Below are 23,590 nucleotides of genomic sequence, written 5' to 3' on the forward strand. Positions count from 1 at the left end.
CTGAAAAATTAAATTCTTCAAATATAAAATATTTCTCTTTTTCTGTAATATAAAATGATAATATTTTTCTATTGTTATTAATGTAGCAGAATAAAACTGGGAATTCAATTATAAAAGATTTGAAACTAAAAATTCAAAAATGGTAATTTTTTAAAATGTTAAATTATTTATTAAAAAGTTTCATGCATGTGAGGTTTACGCCTTATGTCTCGAGACTTACACCTAGATGCATGACATAAACTGTGTCAATAGTTTTATTTAGTACTAGTAGTGAGTCTATTAATACAACTAACCTCAAAAAATGAGAAATAAATGAGGAAAACATTGATAAAGATGGCACATCTTATTTGTAGAACTGTAAATATTTATAATGTCAAGTGCTCTTGACAACAAGAGAAGCTGTGAACTAAAAATTACAAAAACCATTCAGTAAATCAATGTGACATACCATACTGTCTTCTCACCTTGTATAATGGGGTATAAACTGTGCTGCTAAGTCATCGGCACGGCCATTCTCCCCTTCAAGAAGGCGTACCACCTGTTTTCACCAAGTTAATAAATGGATAACCCAAAAGATTGGGAATATAGAAGTGAGATAATAAGATGGAGATATTAAATTGCTATACCAATTAATGAAATTATATAATATACTAATTAGGAATATAAACAGATGAAAAAGATACAGGTTTTGAAGAAAAAGGAAAAAAAAATTGGGAAGAAGGGAACAACTGTGAAGAATCCAACAACATCCAACCTTTGATTTCTTCCTCGATCACTCTTGCATTCTCATAACATCCCCTTCAAAGATTACTTTTGTAGAAACCCCAATCAAAGTGGTTCTTCGAAGAACAAGAAATGGAAGGCATTGAAATCATTAAAAAAGTAGAGCGATTCTTTGCACCTCAGGCACCGTATATAATTTAAGTAAAAAGTTGGTGTGGCAATATCATCATCATCAAAAGCCTTATCCCAAGATTAGGAGATTGGCTAAACGAATCTTGTTCCTTCATTCTACTCTGTCTGGAGCCACATCTTTATTGATAGTGTGTTCATATCTGCTTTCACTATTTCAATCCATTTTTGTGGCAAAATTACTTTCCAAAAAAACATAAAAAATCATCATGCTAGTGTAGAAAACAAAGTTTTATTGAAAATTCATGGATGATCATTATATAAAACCAATACTTCCTAATGTCGAAGATAATAATTGGAATATACTAAATATATATTCATCACAATGTTCCATTTATGACGGTACAATGTATCTTATGCACCTTTATATGTTGCATCTCATTCTCTAATACCCTCCCACAATTGCACAGTCATTGGAAAAAGGGAATGTATAATTGGTTTCATCAAATACTGATTTTGATCTCATTAAGTGAATTTTTTATGGATCGCTAAAAATCTGATTGTATTTGTTGATAGTTACCGTCTATTTTTGAAGTCCATTAAAGTCACATCCCGCTCTTTTTGAATCTGTCAGAGCTGATGACTTACTAAATCAGGTTTTTCATGATTTCTCCCAAGAGCATATAAAGTAGGATCATGCGACTTAAATAAAAGAACTCACATTAGAGAGATCTTATATTTATTTATTTTTAAACACAAGATTGAAGGCATGAAAATGTGGACTAGGGAAATGCTACGTTTCTCTATTTGTCTTAGGTTTTCTATTATGTTGATGTCTCAAATAAGGAGAGGATATTATTCTTCCATCATAGGAGATTGAATAAGAGATTTGTGCGAAGTAGAATTAGTAATTGTTTTAGGAGTAGAATCAGAAGTTGCTTAGAGTAAATTTATTAATAATAAAAAAAGAAGAATATTTGTTTAATTCGTGTTTTAACACAAGATGAAGCCCTTTCCCTCTCCAAACATGGGATAGATAAGGCTTGGACCTTATCAAGTGGTACCAGAGCAGTCCTTCTTGGGCATACCAAGGATGACTAAGAAGTCTCCTCCAATGGAGAAACATGTGGATCTGTTGGAAGAAGTTGTAAAGAAGGTGATACTAGGCTTGATCTAATCCAACAAGCGTTGGAGCATTTAACATTGCGGCTTCCACTCATTACCAGATACGAAAATCTAGTGTTGATAACTTAAGTGGGAAAAATGATGGAAGGATTCAACTGCATTTCGCTCAGATCGACTTCCCACATTTTGATGGGAATGACTTGTAAAGTTTGGCAAGAAGACAACAAGAAAAGTTATCCCGACTCTGGCATAAAAATCAATCAATGCCTAACCAAATTCTTCCTACAATCGAAGGATCCAATGTAGGTGTCTCGGGATTGGTAAAGCATTGGCCAAACGCACATCGTATCAAAACTAGAAATCCACCTGGCTTGTGTTATTATCGTGATGAACACGACCTACAGTCACTGCCATTTATGTAAGGAGATGCAAATATACCTACAACAAGGATGGGAAAAAGTGGATGATCCTATTTGTTTAATTCATGTGTTAATACAAGAGGAAAACCCTTCCCTTTTTAAGCGTGGGATGGATAAGGCTTGGACCTCATTAGGAAATTTGTAGAGATATAAAGGAATGTAAGATTTTTGTTGAAAGAGAAGTAAAACAGTGGTGAAGAAAAAAAAAATTAGGTCCGGCGGCGGTAACTCCACCAAAGCCAAGATCGCACTATCAGTAGAGCTTGGGCTCTAATACCATGAAGAAGAATAGATTTTATTGAAACTCTTGGATGATCATTATATGAACCTTGATAGAGTATTTATAGAGATTACATCAACCAAGGTAGAAAATGGAAGCCTAATATAAAGTTCCAAACAAACTTAAATCACTTGATTTATTTAAATTTAGATATCCTAATTACTAATACTTCTTATTGTAGAAAATACTAATGGATATTACTAAATATATAGTTCTCCATCACAAACTTCCACTTGTAACAAGATACTGATAATGATACAGTGTATCTCATGCACCTTTATACATTGCATCTCATCTTCTAATAACTAGAGCACTAAAGGCGGAAAAATATATAAACAAAGTTCTGTCCGTTCATATGTTACGTACATTGATCATTGCCACTAATTGATTCAAGAATCTAGTTGTTCACCTTGTACAAGGTGGCCCAACACTTACGCCATAGCTTGTTGCATTGACATGTGATTTCAGTCAATACAAATTGACTCTCATTTGTCCAGCCTACTTATTAGATTTTCAGCCATTCGAGCTCCCTGTGATTGGAAAACTGAGTCAGGTATCAAGTGTAAACCAATGTTACCATCCAAATCCTACGAGTGTCAAAAGTCTACCTTAGCCATACCAAGGCATGATGTTTCAAATTTTGGTACTATTTCATCAAACATTATATATACATATCTGCATCACTGTAAAGGCATTCCTGTCGTTCTGTTATGTTTATTAATATTTCTATCAATCTCGGACGAAGAAAACCCAAGGTTACAACCCAAAATCCAATGAAATCCAGGTAAAACACCCAAACTAACAGTCCAACAACAAGAAGAGAGGAACAACCTTATTAATTGGTTTGTATGGTTTCCAAAGCTAAATAACGTTGATGATTGTTTACTTGGTATTATAAACCTAATACAGTTCATTTTCAAGCTCTCTTAGACCATAGAAGAGAGAAGGTGGGGGGGAAGGACGGAACAATGTTCTTATTTGATACTCTATGATATAGATTATCTCTGATATAGAAAGAAAGAAATAACATGACAATGTTGCCAAACATACACCATTAAATTTCAAAAAACAAAATAAAATATTATATCAAACTCACTATTAAATAAAGAAATCAAACAATATGCCACAAAATTAAAAATAAAAATAAAAATAAATCCAAAGGAAACAAGTCTGGATTACCTCTGCCATTGATGGGCGCATTTCCGGATTTCTTCTCACACATAAATATGCTGTTCTAGCCATAAGGTACAATTCATACATGTCATATTCTCCAATCCGAGGATCAATGAGTTCATGTAAGGCAAGCTTCTCAATAAGTGGTTCCGCCTAAAATTGTCACAAAACATAGAATCTTGATCCACTTTGGGATAAAAGCTCACAAGTAGGATATGATTTTATTTTTGATAAAAATATAGAATAATTCCTCAGTAATTTCTTTAGCAAAGTGGAGCTTAGGGCTTAAAATGGGTTGAGTTCAGGCCGGATCTGAGTATATCCATATCCAGATCCGGATTTTATATCTGTATTCAAATCCGACTTATAGATCCTATTAGTTAAATCCATATCCGAACCATTTTGCTTTCACTAAATATGGATCCGACCCGACCAAATTACTTGATTTGGATCGTTCGGGTCAGATAATTCTGAACTGTTCAACATTTTTTTTCTATATTTCTTTTCTAATTGCTATACTATTCAATTTAACCATTATACTTTTTTTTTATATAAGAATTAATGTTATATTAATGTAGTAGACAAAAGATATTTTGAAAAACATAATATTTTCAAAGCAATATATTATTCGCACATAGGGACAGATCTGTATCTGACTCGTCAAGGGAAATCAACCCATATCCAACCCATATTTTAATTCGGATCTACTCCAAGGGTCCAAGCCCACTAAATTCGGATTGCGACCAGTTTTTTGCTCTAGTGAAACTGGTTGAAGTTTAAAACTAATATATGCCAGAGAGCCATAGGATAACTAACCCATTTTCGCAGAAATTGCTGTTGCCCTTCATTTTTTTCCTCGACCACTTTGCGTCCTGATATCAATTGTAACAGAACAATTCCAAAAGCATAAACATCTGTTCTCACAGAGACAATGCCACTCTCTGCATACTCTGGCGCAAGGTATCTGAACAAAAATAAGGCTAATAATTACTTAGATGAAAGCAACTAGAATGTATGATCTAGTCCTGAAAATTGTAAAATGTAACACAAAAAGCAGTTCAATTCTTAGAAAAAAGGCCTGACCCCAATGTTCCAAGCACTCTTGTCTGTATGGATTCATCACCTATCTTCCATTTGGCTAGACCAAAATCACCTATCTGCATTAAACAGTTCCATAAATTATGAAATGTAATCCCAAATTATGTTACATATGTTAATGGATTTGTTAGAATCATCAAGAAACAAAGAAATGAATGTGGGGCTACAAATATCAAACCATTTCTGTATGTAAATAATCGCACTGTACATTAAAAACTCTTTTCAAGCATAACATGGACGTTTCATTCTTTCAGCATATCAACGTTAACAATGACAAACAGAAATAATAATTTGGTGTAAATTGTAGAAAAAAGCAAGATTTCTAAACCAGATCTACCGACTCTACGTACATAATCTCAAGAGATAGACACTGAAACCAAAATTTAATATCTTGCTCTTGGCAAGCTGGCATGCTCGACATCCATAGAGGAGTGTGTGGAAGAATAAAGGATAGATAGTTTGATGTGGGCTTTATTTTTTTGGTTTATTGTCTATTTCCTTCATTTGGGTGAATGGTGAGTATAGTATTACAGTGCTTTTGTCACAAACTAAATTTCTTTTCATTTTGTACACTTTGTAACTTAAGTCAGTGAGGCATACTCGTCCAAAGTGACAAGTTCATTAATAATTATAAGAATAAGTAGGGAAAAGGGAAAGAGAGTAACTTAGGGATCTATCTTTTCTCTTTCCTCTTTATTCCATCTCTTCTCTTTCTTCTTTTTTTACTTTTCCAGGAATGATCTAACTTATATTCTTCTTAAGATGAGTTTAAAAAAACAATTGATAAATTTGGGGGTCCAACTCAAAACCAATTGGCAATGAGTGGAGAGGCCTAGGATCTTATAAGGAGAGAGACAAGGCAATTTGTGTCCGATGTGGGACTAAACTCAACACCCCTGCAAATACGGGCCGTACTACGCCAAAGCACGTGGAGATATGAACTGGGTGACGTGGAGAAGAGAAAGTCCCGCTCTGATACCATGATTTATTTGGGGGTCCAACTCAAAACCAATTGGTAATGAGTGGAGAGGCCCAAGATCTATTAGGAGAGAGACAAGGCAATTTGTGTTCGATGTGGGACTAAACTCAACACACCCCCGCATGTGCAGGCCGTACTGGGCCAAAGCACATGGAGATATGAATTGGGTGACGTGGAGAAGAGAAAGGCCCACTTTGATACCATGATAAATTTGGGGGTCCAACTCAAAACCAATTGACAAGGCAATTTGTTGTCCTATGTGGGAGTAAACTCAACAACAACAACCATCATAGTGTTGATATATGATCAATTAAGAACTTCTAAATGATCCATGAGTCACCATAGATTTTTGGGAAACCAATGAACTCAACTATAAATGAGATCTATCCTGGCCTATGTTGATGGAGCTAAATGTTACTCAAATTTTTTGTTACTAATATATGGAAAATGCGAAGGGAATATGTAATATAAGTTACCATGGGAATGAAATCATGTGTGAGTAATATGTTGCTCGGGCGAAAGTCCCTATGAATTATTGGACTACCACGGCACTCTTCGTGTAGAAAACGTAATCCTTTACCCATTCCAATGGCAATGGCACGCCTTTTGTGCCACTCTAGAAGAGTGGCAGATTTATCTAGAAAAAAAAATTAAAGTCAAAAAGTAAACAATCTTTACTACAGGTGGTAAAGGTAACAATTAATTAATATGGTCCCAGATAGAAAAGAAATGGAATTCAAACTTAATTTGAATCTTAATAATAACTTACTAAATAAATGCCAATCAAGAGACTTATTGCAGATATACTCATACACCAATATGTTATGGTTGGCCTCATTACAGTAACCCAATAACATCACAATGTTTTTGTGACGTGCGAAGCTTAAGACATATACTTCCGAATGAAACTCAGTGTATCCTTGTGCACTTGCTGCCTTTCGAACTTTTGCTGCAATAACTTGTTCATCTTTAAGACGGCCTTTATAAACATGACCATATCCGCCTTCGCCCAACAAGTTTTCCTTTGAGAATTCAGAAGTTGCAGCTCGAATTTCTGAAAGTCTGAATCTCATGGACTCGTTGATGTACAATAAAGTCTTCATCCCACAACCAGCACAAAGAATTGGTGTCTCTGAACACTTTTGTTGGTTTGAGAAGATCTGTGGACCGGTGGGATACTTATTTTCTATTTTGGAATAATTCTCTGTAAGATAGAAATATACATTTTAATGATAATAGGAACACTAGTCCAAAAACGATGAATAATAAATTCCCCCCCACCAAACCCAAAAAAAAAAAAAAAAAAAAAAACAATTAAGGAATAGCAGTACAGAGGATATATCAAAACCCAGTAAGTTCAACGAGAATCATGGTCTAAAATCCTGTCCGAGACCGCGATCATCTCAATATCATCCATAAAAGAGATAGACAGGGCATCTCATATCTGCAAAATCTCGTGAGATAAACGAGGTGTCTCGGATGATATTTTGAAATCTCGGCTGAGTCAGTAAAACTCCTCCAAGTCAACCAGGATTTTGTATATTTTAATCAATTTTTTTAAAATTTAAATATTTATCATCTAAATAAAATATGATTTAATGATTAAAAATCTTCTAATCTACCTTATTTACAATAATAATAATCTAATTATTTTTATATAAATATAAATGAATAAATAATTGTAAAATGAATTAAATAGTTTATCTTGTCCGGGATGAGTGGACTAATCCAAGACAACTCAGTCTAGTCCATTTAACAAGACGAGACGTCAAAACGAGTTTTGAAACCATGATGACAAGAGAACTCATGATTGTAACTTATAAATGTAATATCTCCTTTCTTTGTCAACTTTTTTCACAATAATGAAGCAAATTATCAGCACTCTATTACCATCATTGTTATCACCATAATCAAGCACAATAATTTTATTAAATTTGACAGCTAAACATCCACATAATTACACTTACCACTCAGTTAAGTGAATAAATATTAATCCCTATTCTACTAGTATTTAACTAAAATAATGGATAAAGAGTCTATAACTAATCCCAACACTACAGTTTACTACCCAAAAATTACACATTCTAACATTGATCATCATGTAAGGCTCTGTAATTTTGAAAATGAAAATTGTAATTTGTCTATCACGTAAACATGCAAATTGTCTACCACATAAATATAACAAAAGAAAACATAATGCAGCCCACTCACCTGATCCCATTTGCTTATAAGAAAACCCAGAAACATCCGATGCCGATAAATAGTACCCTTGCAACTTGAATGTGGATGGAGATTCCAAATTCGAATTAAAGATGTTGGAACTTTCTTGGGATCCAGAAGCAAAGTTGCTTCTGTAAGAAATAGTAGACTGCTCATTGTTTGCAATAGCTTCCCCAATCAATTGAGGCTGAACGGGCTTGCAAAGAGAGTAAAACAGCTTTTGTTCAGAGGTATCTGAGTCAGGTGTGGTTTCATTCTTCAACAATTCCAGAGATAAGCTATCTAGAATTAATGCAACCTTGGCAGGTATCTGTTTGAAGTAAGACTTCACTTCTCTTCTTAAATGCCTGTCAAGATTGTTTAATTGATATTCAAGCCAATAAGAGCTGGAAAAAACAAAAAAAGGCAAATTGAGAACATCTATAAATGATGATCCTAATATCCAAATATTCGAGGATATAAAAAGGAATTGTTGATATTTATAAAAATGAATTATTGGACACTCCAATCATGATTGTTGCTCCATTGAAATATGATCAAATTCTAAATTTTCCAAAGTCATCCTACCTTTATCCTCCAAAGTACAGTTTCTCATAAAACTCCTCAATCCTTTTTCTGATGCTTTCCCTCCTTCAAAAGCTCCCTGTCTATCCTAATTTTTGAAATCTGGTTTTTTCCTCCTATGAAAGCTAGCCACTCTGTGAAGGAATTTAGTGTTATTATCCCATTCATTCAACCACTTCCAACTTATCTCCTCCATGACCAATACCTTCTGATATTCCACTCTGAGATTTGACCTATTCATCCTCTCCTCTATAGATAGGTTCCTCATCTCTTTCTTTTTTATCTATTAAGTCGATCTCACTAAGAGTGGACCTCTTCTTTTCCTCAACCCTCCAAAGGTCTCTTTGTTCCATATCTCAAGCCTTTCCTTGAGATTTTTTAGTCTATTCTTGAATCATATATCTTGGTCTTCTACAACATGAGAAGTTGTTCCACCATTCACCAGTTTGGTCCTTGAAATCCTAATGTAAGATCCACATGTTTCCATATCAAAATGGCATTGATCTCCTCGCCAAAAACCCATCCTCAAGAAGAATCAGCAAACCAACGGAAGCCTTGTTTGCTAGGCCTTCATAGGCAATCGAGTTTTTTGTTACCATATTGCTTGTTTTGCATCAAAACAAATAGTTTAATCATACTTCCGAATCTTTTTTGTTGAGGTTCTTGAGGTGAAACCCAAAGATGTCAACATAATCAAGCGGTTATGTTCTAAAATATAAGCAACACACTCATTACAAACTGAGATCCTGACATAACTCTACCACAAAAAAAAAAGCTTGAAACATATAAGGAAGATCCAATATGCAGTACAGGAAGATCCAGCAATAGACAAGAACTGCCGAATATATTGAGGATATATAAAGAAAATCATCTTCATGCACCTAATCACGTGAAGTTTTGTTGAACAAAATCTTAATCAGATAGGCTAAGCATTTTTTTCAGGAGAATAAGCTAAACATTAATTTGAGTGCATCAAACCAAAAAAAAAGTACCTATCAAATATGATCCAAGTTGCATTACATGCTCTAGCCTCTTGTAAAATGACTTTCTTGATTGGCATTCCAGCAGTAATTTTGACATGGATGCGGACCTAAAGCACAACAAAAGAACCAGAGCTAAAAAAAAGTTAAATAAACAAGGAATAGTACAAGTAGGGCTGGCAATGATCCGAAATATACCCGATATCCAAACCGATCCAATCGAAAAAACATGAAAAATCGGATTCGGATCTACCCCAATCCGATCCGAACATATTTTAATAATTATTTTATTATTCTTAATTTAATATAATTATATGTAGATAAAACATTTTTTTTTTTTTGGTTTCCCTCTGTTTTTGTAGTTGGAAAGAAGATTTTTTAAAATTTTATATGTTTAAAATTTTTTGAACATTGATCATTTGAAAATAAGGCATGTGTTCGGATCGGATCGGTTTCGGATTGAGGATGAAATGAAACGGATCAGATTCAGGTCAAGTTGGGTACATGTTGAAAAAATTTCGGATCGGTATTGGAGTGGTTTGATCCGGTACCAAAACGATCCGTTGCCAGCCCTAAGTACAAGTATACTAGTATTAAGCAACAGGTTGATGATAAGGAAAATGAGGGCCTTTTACAGCTTTTTTCACTTAAATAATTTTATTTAAAAAAAAAAAAAAAAGTATAGGTAAAATAGTTATTTAGCTTCAACGAATTCCAAGTCATGAGAAAAAGAGATATGAGAGATTATGCACCAGGTACGCTTTACATGAGATATAAATGTCTAGCATAAAACATAAAGCTAAATGACAAAACATGCCCATATGTCACTGTAGAGCTAGCATCAACACTCTTCCAGTTGGTTCATAGATGTGAATCGTGTCCAACTTGGATATTAACTCATGCAGACTTGTCTTGCTCACGAACTTAGTGATCAAAAAGTTGTTCTTGTGAACGAACTTGAGGAGTACAAAATATATAGACATCGCCTTTTCTCTTGTAAAATTACAATCCACCTCAATGTGCTTGGTTTTCTTGTGATTAACTGGATTTGAGAGAATATAGCAGCATGGTTGTCCCGTACAACTTCATATAACTTCACATAGACTCCTAATTTGGCTATGGCCCTTCACAAGCGCTACGGACCATGACCTCACATGCAGCTTTTGCACTCAATTAAGCAACAATACTATGCTTCCTACTCTTCCAAAATACTAAATTCCTCCAACAAAAGAAAGCAATTACAGTAAAGGGTGGCACCACCTTAAGGGTCATGATATACATCAGTTTCAGTCCATATATGTCTAACGCAGACAAAATTCTTTAGTGTTGTGTCACTGTTACACAGCTCTTTTGGATATAAAACAAACAAACTTCATCAAGAATAATGAATACCACCACATGGGCGTATATTTCTTCATTGAACAACATTTTGGCCCATAAAACATATACACAATTATTGATTCATGTCTTATGAGGATAAAAAATAGATTCACTTGTGTAATTAAATTATTATAGGACAAGAATTTTTCTTTTTTGATGATTATAGAACAAGGAATCCATCCACTATATTTACTTGTAGTAATTGGCTTGAATAAGTTCTTGGATTCAGTCAAGTGTTATATGATAGAGATGCATTAAAGGAAAAATAAATAAAAATAAGGAAAATAAGGTTAGATACAAAGGTGTGGATGTTGATATCAGCAGCATGGAAGATTGATACAAATAATTCCATAAAAAGGATATATCTATGCTTGATAAACTCTGACAAAATCAAGACCTTAAATGTCTCTTAGTTGAGTAATATAATGTATTTTTCTTTAACTGGTATGAGAATCACAAAATATGACTTCCAAAAAAATAATGAACATTTAAGAGTTGATGCAACCGTGAAAAACAGAACAAAAACAAGTAGAAATTTGTTTAAAGCATTTTTGACATATTACCCCTTTATCTTTGCATTTTTCAGCACTTTCTAGGAGCATGTTTGCGTACATATCAACCTTCTTTGAGACTTCTTCTTCTATTGCCCGAGCATTTGATCCAAAAAGAGAATCAGCGCATGCTTTTGTTTGGTAACCCACTGATTTAATAAGCAAATAAATTGTTAAAATTAGAGTATTGCTTACAGTTATCCTAAAGAATATGATACTTATCTGTCTCTAAAATGTCAGCCTCCTCATCCACTTGTTTCATTTGAATCATTTCGCAACACATTTCATTCTTTGGATTTGAAAACAAAAAATTCTTGAAATCAAGAACTAATGAAATGTTTTAAAGGTAAGAGTCCTACTATTCTACTTTTGGCCAATAATTTTAAACATCAGAACCTTTTTTCTTTGGAAAATAATATTGGGATCAGGTGGACCATTTCCCCCGACCGTTAGGAACAAAATGATTTACAATCTATAGAATACTTCACAACTAGCATGTTCATGAACTAAGCTAGCTAGGTCCAAATTCCAAAGGAAAATCACGAGGCCAAAATTTCCAAGGTCGAGGACCATCACACAAAGAAGCTAATAGGTTGTCTGTTACGTATATATATATTTTTTATCGGTACGTTGTTCGCTATATTCATCTAACTAAAAACATGTATAGCAAAACAAGATTGGCTTATAGATTGGAAACACCAGAAACTTTACTCATTGTGTCATGGATGGATTAAATTCACTCTTCTCGAAGGAGCATCACCATATAAGAACCTAACCAATACACCTAGGCAATAATGGTATGGAAAGTTTAGCCCTTATCTCTTGGCATCTTAATGCACCACAGTGCTCCACGGCCGCCACTTTGTGGCGGCTTTCACTCCAGTACCCTTCTTTTGAGAGGCCAGGTAACCCTTTCCTAGGAGACGTGGTTTTGGTTCTTCTACCCTTTGATAAGAAACTAACCAATACACCAAAAGCACCTAGTCGATAATGGTGTGGAATGTTAAGCACTTATTTCTTGGGGTCTAACTGTTGAGTGTATCTTTTTCTCCACTCTCGGGTGTGTCATACCCCAGTTATGCCATATGACCCTCTTATATTCATAGTTCTTCCCCTTTCCAACATATCGGTTTTTTGGAGTACTTGATTGGTTAACATTGTATCAAAGCGCTAGGTTCGTATAGGTCAAGGGTTCGATTCTTTCCACCCTTATGGGTGAGGGGGAGTGTAGAGTGTACATTTTCCTCCAATTTACTGTGTCATAACCCAGTGAAGCCCCGTGACCCCCTCTTATATTCATAGTTATCCCCCTCTCCAACTGTTAGTTGTTTTTGGGCGTCCATGTGGACCCAACCCATGTTGTTCACATATTAGGACTACTCTTGGAGTTAAGAGTCTTAATAAGGTTGAGTCCCTCTTTTAATAGGAGACTGCAATCCCTTTTCTTCTAATTATGTCTATAAATAGATGATATGTGGGGACGTGAAACATAACAAGAACAACAAAATACAACAGAATATCAGATTCTCTATAACAGAATTTCTTTTCTCTAAGTAGCAGTTTTTCTGGGTTTCTATCAAAGAGGACCCTAGGGTTTAAGGCGTGGAAACAACGACAGCTCTAGAAGGTCGACGTGACGGGTATTTGGACTTCCGATCTCCGATGATCTACTCAACGTGACACGACTCAAGGTTCGGATCTCCGCTTTGAGAAGAAGGTATGCTCCCTAAAACCTATCACCAACAAATCGGTCTTTTGAAGTAATTGGTTGGTTAACACTAACATCACCCAATTAGAACATTATAGATAAATAACCCCCCTATCAATACAACCAAAACACCTAGGCAACAATGGTGTGGAATGTTAATTAAGCCCTTATGTCTTGGGGTCTAACATCATCCAATTAGACCATTACAAATAAATCACCTCCACCACCACCACAACAACAACAAAACCAATGGGAATAATATATGCAAAATCCATATTAGATTACTACATTCTGTCCTAAATCAATTAACACAAACAAGAACCATATTAACATTTCTATGAGTAAATGGATTAAATACTAACTCGGGTGTAGAACAGTGTACAAAACACCGAGCACAAGAAGTGTGTCGCCGCCGAGAAGGATGTCGCCTCTCGTCCCAATTTCTTTAACCGTCAACCAAAGCTCATGTTCATTGTGATCCTTAGTCGCATCATAAGCAAGGACAACATGACGAGAATGAGATGATGGTTTGGTCTCCATAGAAAATTTCGAAAAATCGATAAATGAGTATCGAAATTTGAACAAAAGGGGAGTTTGAGTAGCAATTTATAAAGAAAAATTATTGAGTAGAGAGTTACATGAAATGAGAATAATAAATTGTTATAGATTGAAAACAGGGATTGCTACTAACCAATCATCTAGAGTTCTTGAGCTCTCTCTCTCTCTTCTCTCTTCTCTCTCTACATAGAGAATCTAAGAATATTCTAGGAATATTTCGTTTTATTTGTTCGCATATTCGAGGAGGGATGAGAGAGGAGAGTGTTGGAAGAACGGGAAGTTGCCGGCCAAAACAGTGAGACAGAGAGCAAAATGGTTGGTATGTCTAGACAAAACCGTCATTTGGTTTGGTCCTAGGATCTCCCAAGAGACGCGGCGAACAGAAAGGTAGTTAGTTACTGTATAAGATAATTACGTATTACATTTCGACACGTGTCAATTAGTTTCACTTCCATCACTCGGATGATTTCTACTTTTTGGAGAATAATATTTCGAGATACCCTCCCCATATTTTCAAACTAATGACATGCCCCTTGAACTCGGTCTTCTATGATATACTTATAGCAAATGAACTCAATGCCCACATCCTCAACCCCTACATAAAAATGAGAGATTTTTTTACATAATCCCAAAGACTAATGTTGGATTGACCTAAGTGGAGGGACATCTTGACATGGTGGCATGCATATGCCAATAGATATGTTTTCTCCGAAATACAACTAAAATGCATCTACGGACATGCGGCAGCCATCATGTCAAAGTGTCCCCTACTGAAGTCACTCTAACACGACTCAATCCCAAATGATCAAATGCACAAAATTTAATGAGGGTAGTCTTGTAAATTAGGGATGCCTTCAATATATATGAGTCAGTTTGATTAGCCGTTTTAAGATTCTGTGAAATCCTAAATTAACTTTTCTATGAGAAAAAAAAAGAAGTAAAAAATCGTTATTTTTAGATTCAAAATAAGTCATCTTCAACCTCTTCATAAAATGAGTAACCTCATCTTCAACTTTTAAAATTTTTAAGGAAAGATAGGATGTGTGTGTGTGTGTGTGTGTGAGTGAGAGAGAGATGGAGATGGGGATTGGGATTTGCGGGGTGGGTGAGGTTTGGGTGAGTTATGTTTCTTTCTAAATCAAAAGCCCAAAATCATGATTTAGCAAAGGGACACATGTCACGGCAATCTAAATGCATATTTTATTTCAACTGTTTGGATTTCGTGTTTTAAATGTTTGGGATCGTGTGTTTTTCTATGATAGAAAACCATAACTTAAAATATGAATAAATAAATTTATTTAAATGAGTTGATCTATGCAACACAAGATGACTAATATGATAGAAAAACATTACTTAAAATATGGATAAATAAGTAAATTTAAATGACTCAATCCATACACCACAAGATGACTAACATAGAGTCAATTCGGTCTTGCAATGTTGACTGGACATGTTCGAAATATTGAGTAAGGGTAGGGGTAGGTTGGTAGGTGTATGGGGTGTCAACTAGGGCTGCAACTTGGGCAGATTGGGCTGGGTTGGGGATCAACCCGCGCCGAACCCACACTTGACACATACCAACACAGACATGCTCTCAACCCAACCTCGAGCACGAAATGCTCAACCCAAGGCGGGTTGGTTGTCTTTAATACTAAATAATCTAGTATTAATAATGGTTTATATAAACATAAGTAAATGTAAACAAAAAGATGATGATGATTGACTAAAGTTATGGAATTTGAATGGGAAAAAAAAACAAACATATTTAAAATTATTTTCAAATTCTAACAATATTAAGTTTGGGGTCTGGCAAATCGAGCAACTCGATGTCTATGCCCGAACCCAACTTGATTTGATTCAATCAATTTTTTTTCCCAAACCCTAGTTAATTGTACCCAAACCTGACCCAATGTCAGGTTGAAACCATCGAGTTTGGTTTGGCGCACCCAAGTTGCAGCCCTAGTGTCAACTGGGATTATTAGGGTTAGAGCATTAGATATGGACTGTACTTGGGCCTTAAATGCTAGTATATTTTATATGTGGGTAGTTAATTGTATGATTTTTTTAGAAAGGAAAATTAGAACATATTAGAATCACAAGAACAGGTGTTCCACCTTTATTATAAAAAAATAAGTTTACTTTCATCTTTAACCATGTTTTGATGAAAAATAATATCAAGTGGCTCCAAATGATTTTGAAAAATGAATGAATTTAATCATTTTATAAAACTCCAAAATCAATTTGAATCTGACTTGGGTTTGTTAAGATCAGGTTTGGATTTATTAGATTTAGATTCGAGGGACTGGTCTAGGATACAGCCTAGCTCTTCAAAGTCGTGTGAGAGAATAACCAACCCTTACTCATGTAGACACCCCATTTTTGTCATCCACCTGATTTGTCGACTCATCAAGGTGATCACCCAAGAATTCTGAAATGAGTTTAAACTATTGTAAATACTTTGAGATGAGCTGTAAATAATGTACACTTCGAGATAAGTATAAATTATCATATGCTTTGAAATGAGCTAAAACTACATGTAATCCAAGAAGTTAACAAGAGGAGAGAGAAAATAAAGGAAAAAAAGAATAATTGAGAGAGTCTTTGCTAGATGACTACCATTCCCTGTTAAAATTAACACATGAACTTATCATGGGACATAGAGACCAAAAACCTAGGCCGCACGTTTAAAAAAATCCAACATAGATAAAATTATGAAAATGCCCCTAAGACCTCGTCCAACTAAAAAACACTCCAAACAACCTTGATTCGTAGTTCGTGACCTAGAAACCTTTCAATTGGGATAAAAATAGCCAAACCGTACATAACAATGCACTTAACCTTCGAAAACCTTGAGATTTGTTGCAAATTATCAAAACTCGACAAAAAAGATGATTAGGAGAGAAACTGCATCAAAGGATCTCCTTTTTCGATGGAACTTGACAAACTGTTAAATTTTAAGAGTTAGAAACAAAAAACATAGGGTCACATATCCCAAAACTCCAATTTTGAAAAAATTACGAAAATACCTCCGAAATAACTCAAATCCCCCTTTCACTCCCAAAACAAAGCAAAGAAACTCTAAAACTATATGAAAATATTACATTTGCTTTCAAAATGAGATTTTAAGTCCAACAAGACTAAAATCATTGTATTGAGAGAAGTTTGTGAAACCCCCAAAATTAATGAAATTACAAAAATACCTTTCGACACATTTCAACTTGACCTCAAAATAATCACTTTTTAACAAAAATAACCTCAATAATAGATTCAAAACGTCGAAAAATCCTAGGAACAACTAGAAGCACACCTCCAACCACATTTTTTCTCCAAAATACCTTCAAAACTCATCAAATTATGAGAACGCCCTTTCCAATCCAAACACATAACCCGACTCAACACGGCCCAACTCACCTCACCTCACCTCACCTCATGTGACCTCAACTCACTACCTAACTCAATCTCAAGACCTCATCACTTGTTGCCAACTTCCTCCATTAACACATCACAAAATTTACCAACTAACCCTACACTTCTAAAAATTCCTCAAATAACCCATCCCCACAAACTTTATCCTTAACCTCAATAATCCATGCCATTCCCCAGTCAACCCTCAACCTCAGCCACGCTCACCCACGGCTCTCAGTCTCCCCAAATTTTAGAATTCCACCAATCTTACACATAACAAAATCCCACCAAATATCAAACACTACAACATTTTTGATCTACAACGACGATTTATAATAGCGGATATTTTTATCCACTTCTATAGATACATTTTTTGTAGCAGATAATTGTATTCGTCGCTATAGGGACCTGCGCATATGCAGAAAATCCACACTAAATAGTTTCATGTTTATTCATGTGCATATAGCAGCGGAAAAATATATCCGCCACTAAAAAAATAATTTTTTTTATATATAAAATACTCGGTTCTCTTTATCAATTTTTTTTAACTGAATATAACAGCGGATTATATTTTCCGCAGCTATAGAATGCAATTTTTCTATGTATAAAATTTAATTTAGTGAGTTCTCTCTATAAATTTTTTTTTAATTGAATATAGCAGCGGATTATATTTTCCACCGCTATAGAGTTTAATTTTGAGTAATTTTTTTAATTGAATATAGCAGCGGATTATCTTTTCCGCCGCTATAAAGTATAATTTTGAGCTTATAATTTTTTTTTAATTAAATATAACAGCGGATTATATTTTCTGCCGCTATAGAGTACAATTTTTCTATATAAAAAACTTGATTTAGTGAGTTCTTTCTATAAATTTTTTTTAATTGAATATAGCAGCATATTATATTTTCCGCAGCTATAGAATATAAATTTTTTTTTTTTTTTTTTAATTGAATATATCTATGGATTATATTTTCCGCCGCTATAGAGTATAATTTTTCTATATATAAAACTTGATTTAGTGAGTTCTCTCTATAATTTTTTTTTAATTGAATATAGCAACGGATTATATTATCCGAAGCTATAGAGTATAATTTATATATATATAAAACTCAATTTAGTGACTTACTGATAAAATGTATTTCACAAAACCTGGGATTCTCTGGGGGCAGGCCCATTGTTGCATGTGTCACATACAAATGCCTTTTCACTGGAGGTCATTTGTTTGATTATGTCGTAGTGGTAATATTATTTATCTTTACATGATGCTTATTGTGGGCTGCGTGTTTTCATATTTGTATAATAGTACTAATGTACATTTATGATTTTATCTTTTATGATATTCATTTGGCTTATGTATGATATGCGAGTAAGTACTTTCAAAACTCTTGGTGGCTCTCGAAAACAATAAATTTATTGTATGTTTATTTTCAATGTATGCACGCAGGTTGGAAGACATAGGTTAAAAGTAATATATATATATATTAAAAAAATTTTACCTATTATAACAGATATTAATCTCGGCCGCTATATGTCTTATATTTTATTTTTTTTTAAAGGATCTATTGTAGTGGATATGAATATCTGCCGTCATATGTCTTATACTTTTTTTTTTTTTAAGATCTATTGCAGCGGATATTCATATTCGCCACTATATGTCTTATATTTCATTTTTTTTTTTAAACAGACCTATTACAGCGGATATTAAGATCCGCCACTATAGGTAGTATATTCTAATAATTAAAAAATCGACATATTGCAGCAGCTAGTAAGATTCGCTGCTATATGTATTATATTCTATTAATTAAAAAAAGTGACCTATTGCAGCGAATATTGAGATCCGCCGCTAAAAGTACTACCTGCAACAGCGAAATAGATTATCCGCTGCTATATTTAGCGACCGAGGCAACCACGACGGATCTTTGGTTCCGCTACTCATCGCCGCAATAGTTTTTACCAACGGAAAAATTACCCTATAATGACGGAAAAATCCGTCGTTGTAGATAAAAAATGTTGTAGTAAAACTAACCACCCACCATTCTCTCATCCTATACACCAACGTCCCACATAACTTCTCTAACATACTCCTATTACTTCCTTTCATCACACATGACGTAGGATTGCAACTTAGGCAGATTGGGCCAGGTTGGGGATCAACCCGTGGCCTTGCCCAACCTAACCTCGGGAATGAAATGCTCAACCCGAACCTTACTCAATTTTGGTTGTTTGGGTTAGTATATTCCTCATTAATATTAGGTAATTTAGTATTGGTAAGATGTGTAAAAGAACTTAAAATTTACAATTATTTTTCCAAAAAATATGTTTCAAAAGTTTATATACATAAATATAAGCAAATTTAAAGAGAGAAGAAAAATAACAAGATTAACTAAAATAATCATTTTTTTATATTAATAATCATAATTTTCAATAAAACAAAAATATTTAAAGTTGTAATATTATCATTGTATGACAACATAGACTTACTCTTAAAACAAAGCATTAATAAAAAAGATTGATTATTTATCGAATGAAAATAATCACACATTAGTTTTCATACATATTGAAATATGAATTATGAGTGAAAGAAACTAAGATAAGAAATATTTTTAAATTACAATCATATTAAGTTCGGGATTAGACAAATCGGGTTGGCCGATACTTATGCCCGCACTCAACCTAATTTGAGTCAGGCATTTTTTGTTGTTGCCCGATCCCGAGGCCAAACCCAAGCTAACTATGCCCAGACATGACCCAAGGTCAAGTTCAACCCAACGAGTTCGGGTTTTGCTCGCCCAAGTTGCAACCTTAACACGACCCTTGTTGAGGGAGAAAAACTTGCAACCATTCACTTTTTCTTTTTCTTTTATTTATTTATTATATATTTTTTTATTGATGTGTTGTGTGTGAAATCCACTATCTCCTCTCTCTTTTAGGAGATAGTTCTTGCTCACAGCCAAATATCCGTTTAATATATAATGTAGATGATGTAAGCAATATAGAGAAAATTTCTCTCTCCAACGCGCATATCCTTTGCCTACAAAGTTCAATTTTAAGATTTTAAAATTTAAAAAGGGTCATGGGACCCAAATGGATTATCATATTGGCAATCGAATACCACACCCTTCTAGATTTCATTAAAACCTTATTGTAAAAAAATAAATTTTTTCGAGCTTTGATTAAAGGTGTTGAAAATGGATGGCTATTGAGAACTAAATTTAAAATTAAAATTCAACAGTAAAATATAATTTTTTTAAAGGTTCATAGAATTTTTTCCTTTACAACATTGTGGTATTGGATCATGTTTTTGAATTCCACAAGGTGATCTGATCAGGAAATTACATTTTTTCACTATGGGCAAGAGAGAAATTTTCTCTCTTATTGTTTCCGTCATCTAACCCATATGTCAAATAAATATTGGGCTGTGAGGAAAAAAATCACTCCTTTTTTAGGCCTCCTGACTTACATGATAGAATGTTCCACTTTTGTGACTGTTGGGTGAGGTTAATCTAACTAACAGGATAAGGATTCTAAGACTACTAAAGGTCAAGGGCTGAGCTAGTGAGGAGACATTCGGGGCAATTGCCCCCACTCAACTTTTTAGGACATTTTGGATACCCTTGAATTTATGCTTAAATTTGATATACCTCTACATTTTGAATTATTGACATGCCCCATTTGACCCTGTTACCCCCAATCCCTCATCTTCTTCCAATTTTTGCCCTTTCGCCCTCCAATTAACTATAAGTTTGCCCCCACTAAAAGAAAATCCTCGCTCCGCCCTTGCTAAAGGTAGTTGAGCTCACTGTGTGGCTTCCAAAAGCATGATCCCGTGCTATTAAAAAGGTTTTTTTTTTAGTTTTTATATTTTATTTCATTTTTCTTTGCTTCTAAGTTTACATATATGGGGAATGCTAACATCCAAAACCTTATGGGGGATATTAGCACCCTCCAACACTTTAATTTTTCAGTAATATCCTTATTTATTTTGTCTTTTATTAAAAATAAACAGGGGTATATTAGTCTTTTACATAAGAAATGTTTATTTGCATTGATTGTCAACTCATTTATTGCAACATGACATATAAATAAGTATTTATTATATAAAAAGACTAATATACCCTTATCTTTTTTACTAATGGTAAAATAGACAGAGATATTATTGAAAATAAAGTGTTGGAGAATATTAAGGTCTACATGAGGTCTTGGATGTTAATATTACCTTATATACGTGTGTGTGTGTGTGTGTGGGGGGGGGGAATGTTCAACACCCAACAATTTGCCCAACATGTTTTGTCCTACATGGGTTAAAAGTTTTGGAATGGGCTGATTTTTGTGAGGATGATCTTTATGGTGAGGAGATCATCCTCACCAAAAATCAGCCCATTCATGTTTACAAGTTGAAAAATTGTGGATCGTTCATTTTTTGTAAATCATTTGTGATGGGGTTAGAAGTTTTGGAATGGGCTGATTTTTGGTAAAGATGAACTCCTCACCATAGAGATCATCCTCACAAAAAATTAGCCTATTCCAAAACTTCTAACCCATGTAGGACAAAACATGTTGGGCAAATTGTTGGATAAATGGTTAGGTGCCGAACGGGACCCATATATCCTCACAAAAAATCAGCCCATTCCAAAACTTCTAATCCTATCACAAATTATTTACAAAAAATGGACGTTCTACGATTTTTCAACTTGTAAATATGGGGTTATAAATTTTGGAATGAGCTGATTTTTGGTGAGGATGATCTTCTAATCGTAGAGATCATTCTCACTAAAAAACAATTCCAAAACTTCTAACCCATGTAGGACAAAACATGTCGGGCAAATTATATATATATATATGGAAATGTTTAGCACCCAATCATTTACCCAATAATTTGCCCAACATGTTTTGTCTTACATAGGTTAGAAGTTTTGGAATTGGCTGATTTTTGGTGAGTGGGACCCATATATATATATATATATATATATATATATATTCGTTCTTGGAGGGGACTGTATTGACAACTCAGCTAATGCTTTTCACACCATAATTAAAAATAAATGAATGGTTGAGACTAATTAGACGTTGGGGGTGCCAATAGAAGCTTTTATTTAAGTCCTCCATATATATATATATATATATATATATATTTCTTCTTGTAGGGGATTGTATTGACAACTCAGCTAATGCTTTTCACACCCTAATTAAAAATAAATGAATGGTTGAGACTAATTAGACGTTGGGGGTGCCAATAGAAGCTTTTTTTTTTCTAAGTCCTCCCTTGAAATGTTGGAGTGCCAACGTGGTAACTCATTTGATCTCATCTCGATTAGTCTTGGTAAAGGAAGTGTTTTCTTTTCTTGGGCCTACCACCTTTTATCCAAGGTGAGTTCAAATCGAAGGCCAAAATAATTTGCAGGTCGAGTCAACTCACTGTTTTGAGGACATGGACATTACATGAAAAATCATTTTGTTGTGATTAGAGTGTCAAGACTCACTGGATTTTAGGGTGCTATCGGCATCACATAAAAATAATCAATTTGTTTTGTAATTAAAGCATGAGTCAACTCACAGGTTTTGGAGGTTTTACATTACATGAAACTTGTAGTATTTCAAAAGTTAAAGCATGAGTTAACTCACTGAATTATTAAAAAAACATCCACATTGAGTTGACTCACTGTTTTGTGAGTGATCTATGGCACAAAATTAAGTTATTCCATGAAAATTGCTCTACTAGTTTACTCATTGATCATGGGAAATGTTACATAACATAAAATTGATTTATTTGAAAAGATGTGCACATTGAGTCAACTTGGTATTTGGGTTATTTACATGCCTAATAATCATTCTCGTGCATAGAAATTTCGTGAGTCAACTAGTTATTGTGATAATTTTGCATGAAAATCAAATGTCCATTGTGTGAAATCTCAAATGTGATTTGATAGATATTTTGCTTAAGATTGATTATGTTTAATCTTAGTGACTTAATCTTTTGTGTCATATTGAAAATATTCGAAATTGTATTAATTGTAAATTCAAGCTTGTCATGCATAAGATTTTTGGATGATCATGTGTTGTGTGTGCATAGTCTTAACCATGGATCAAATTGTGTCTCAATCATATGATGACAATCAAAATCATTATTTCAAGGATAGCATATTAACTTTAGTCCACTTAGGTTGACCTTAGTCTAGTGGATGGATCGTATTAGAGACTAACTTTTGAGTCAGACGAAATCAATGCCTAACACCTTGTGAATTTCGTAGCCTGGCCAATGTACTAAGAATCTCAAACATAGATTGATCCAAATCCAATT

The 23,590-nt window shown here is 34.2% G+C and overlaps 1 protein-coding gene across 4 annotated transcripts; it reads right to left on the bottom strand.

Annotated features, from left to right (window-relative positions):
* Window positions 1–302: 302 nt before the first annotated feature.
* On the bottom strand, window positions 303–14,213 carry LOC147406650 (cold-responsive protein kinase 1-like). 4 transcript variants are annotated; one of them, XM_086434782.1, is made up of 11 exons: window positions 14,021–14,213; window positions 13,692–13,809; window positions 11,634–11,770; window positions 9,703–9,800; window positions 8,138–8,532; window positions 6,696–7,130; window positions 6,403–6,563; window positions 4,933–5,006; window positions 4,666–4,813; window positions 3,856–4,002; window positions 303–538 (listed from the first exon to the last, which is right to left on the bottom strand). In XM_086434782.1, coding segments are annotated over exons 2-11 (1,674 nt in total). In that variant the 5' UTR covers window positions 13,693–13,809; window positions 14,021–14,213; the 3' UTR covers window positions 303–460. The 4 variants fall into 4 exon arrangements, with proteins under 4 accessions (XP_086290908.1, XP_086290907.1, XP_086290905.1 ...); XM_086434781.1 differs by lacking the exon at window positions 14,021–14,213 and having other exon boundaries at window positions 8,138–8,493; window positions 13,692–14,014; XM_086434779.1 differs by lacking the exon at window positions 14,021–14,213 and having other exon boundaries at window positions 13,692–14,014.
* Between the last annotated feature and the right edge of the window lie 9,377 nt (window positions 14,214–23,590).

This window comes from Akebia trifoliata, chromosome 3 (genome assembly GCF_017979445.1).
Source record: "Akebia trifoliata isolate Shusen 1 chromosome 3, ASM1797944v1, whole genome shotgun sequence".
NCBI lineage: Eukaryota > Viridiplantae > Streptophyta > Magnoliopsida > Ranunculales > Lardizabalaceae > Akebia > Akebia trifoliata.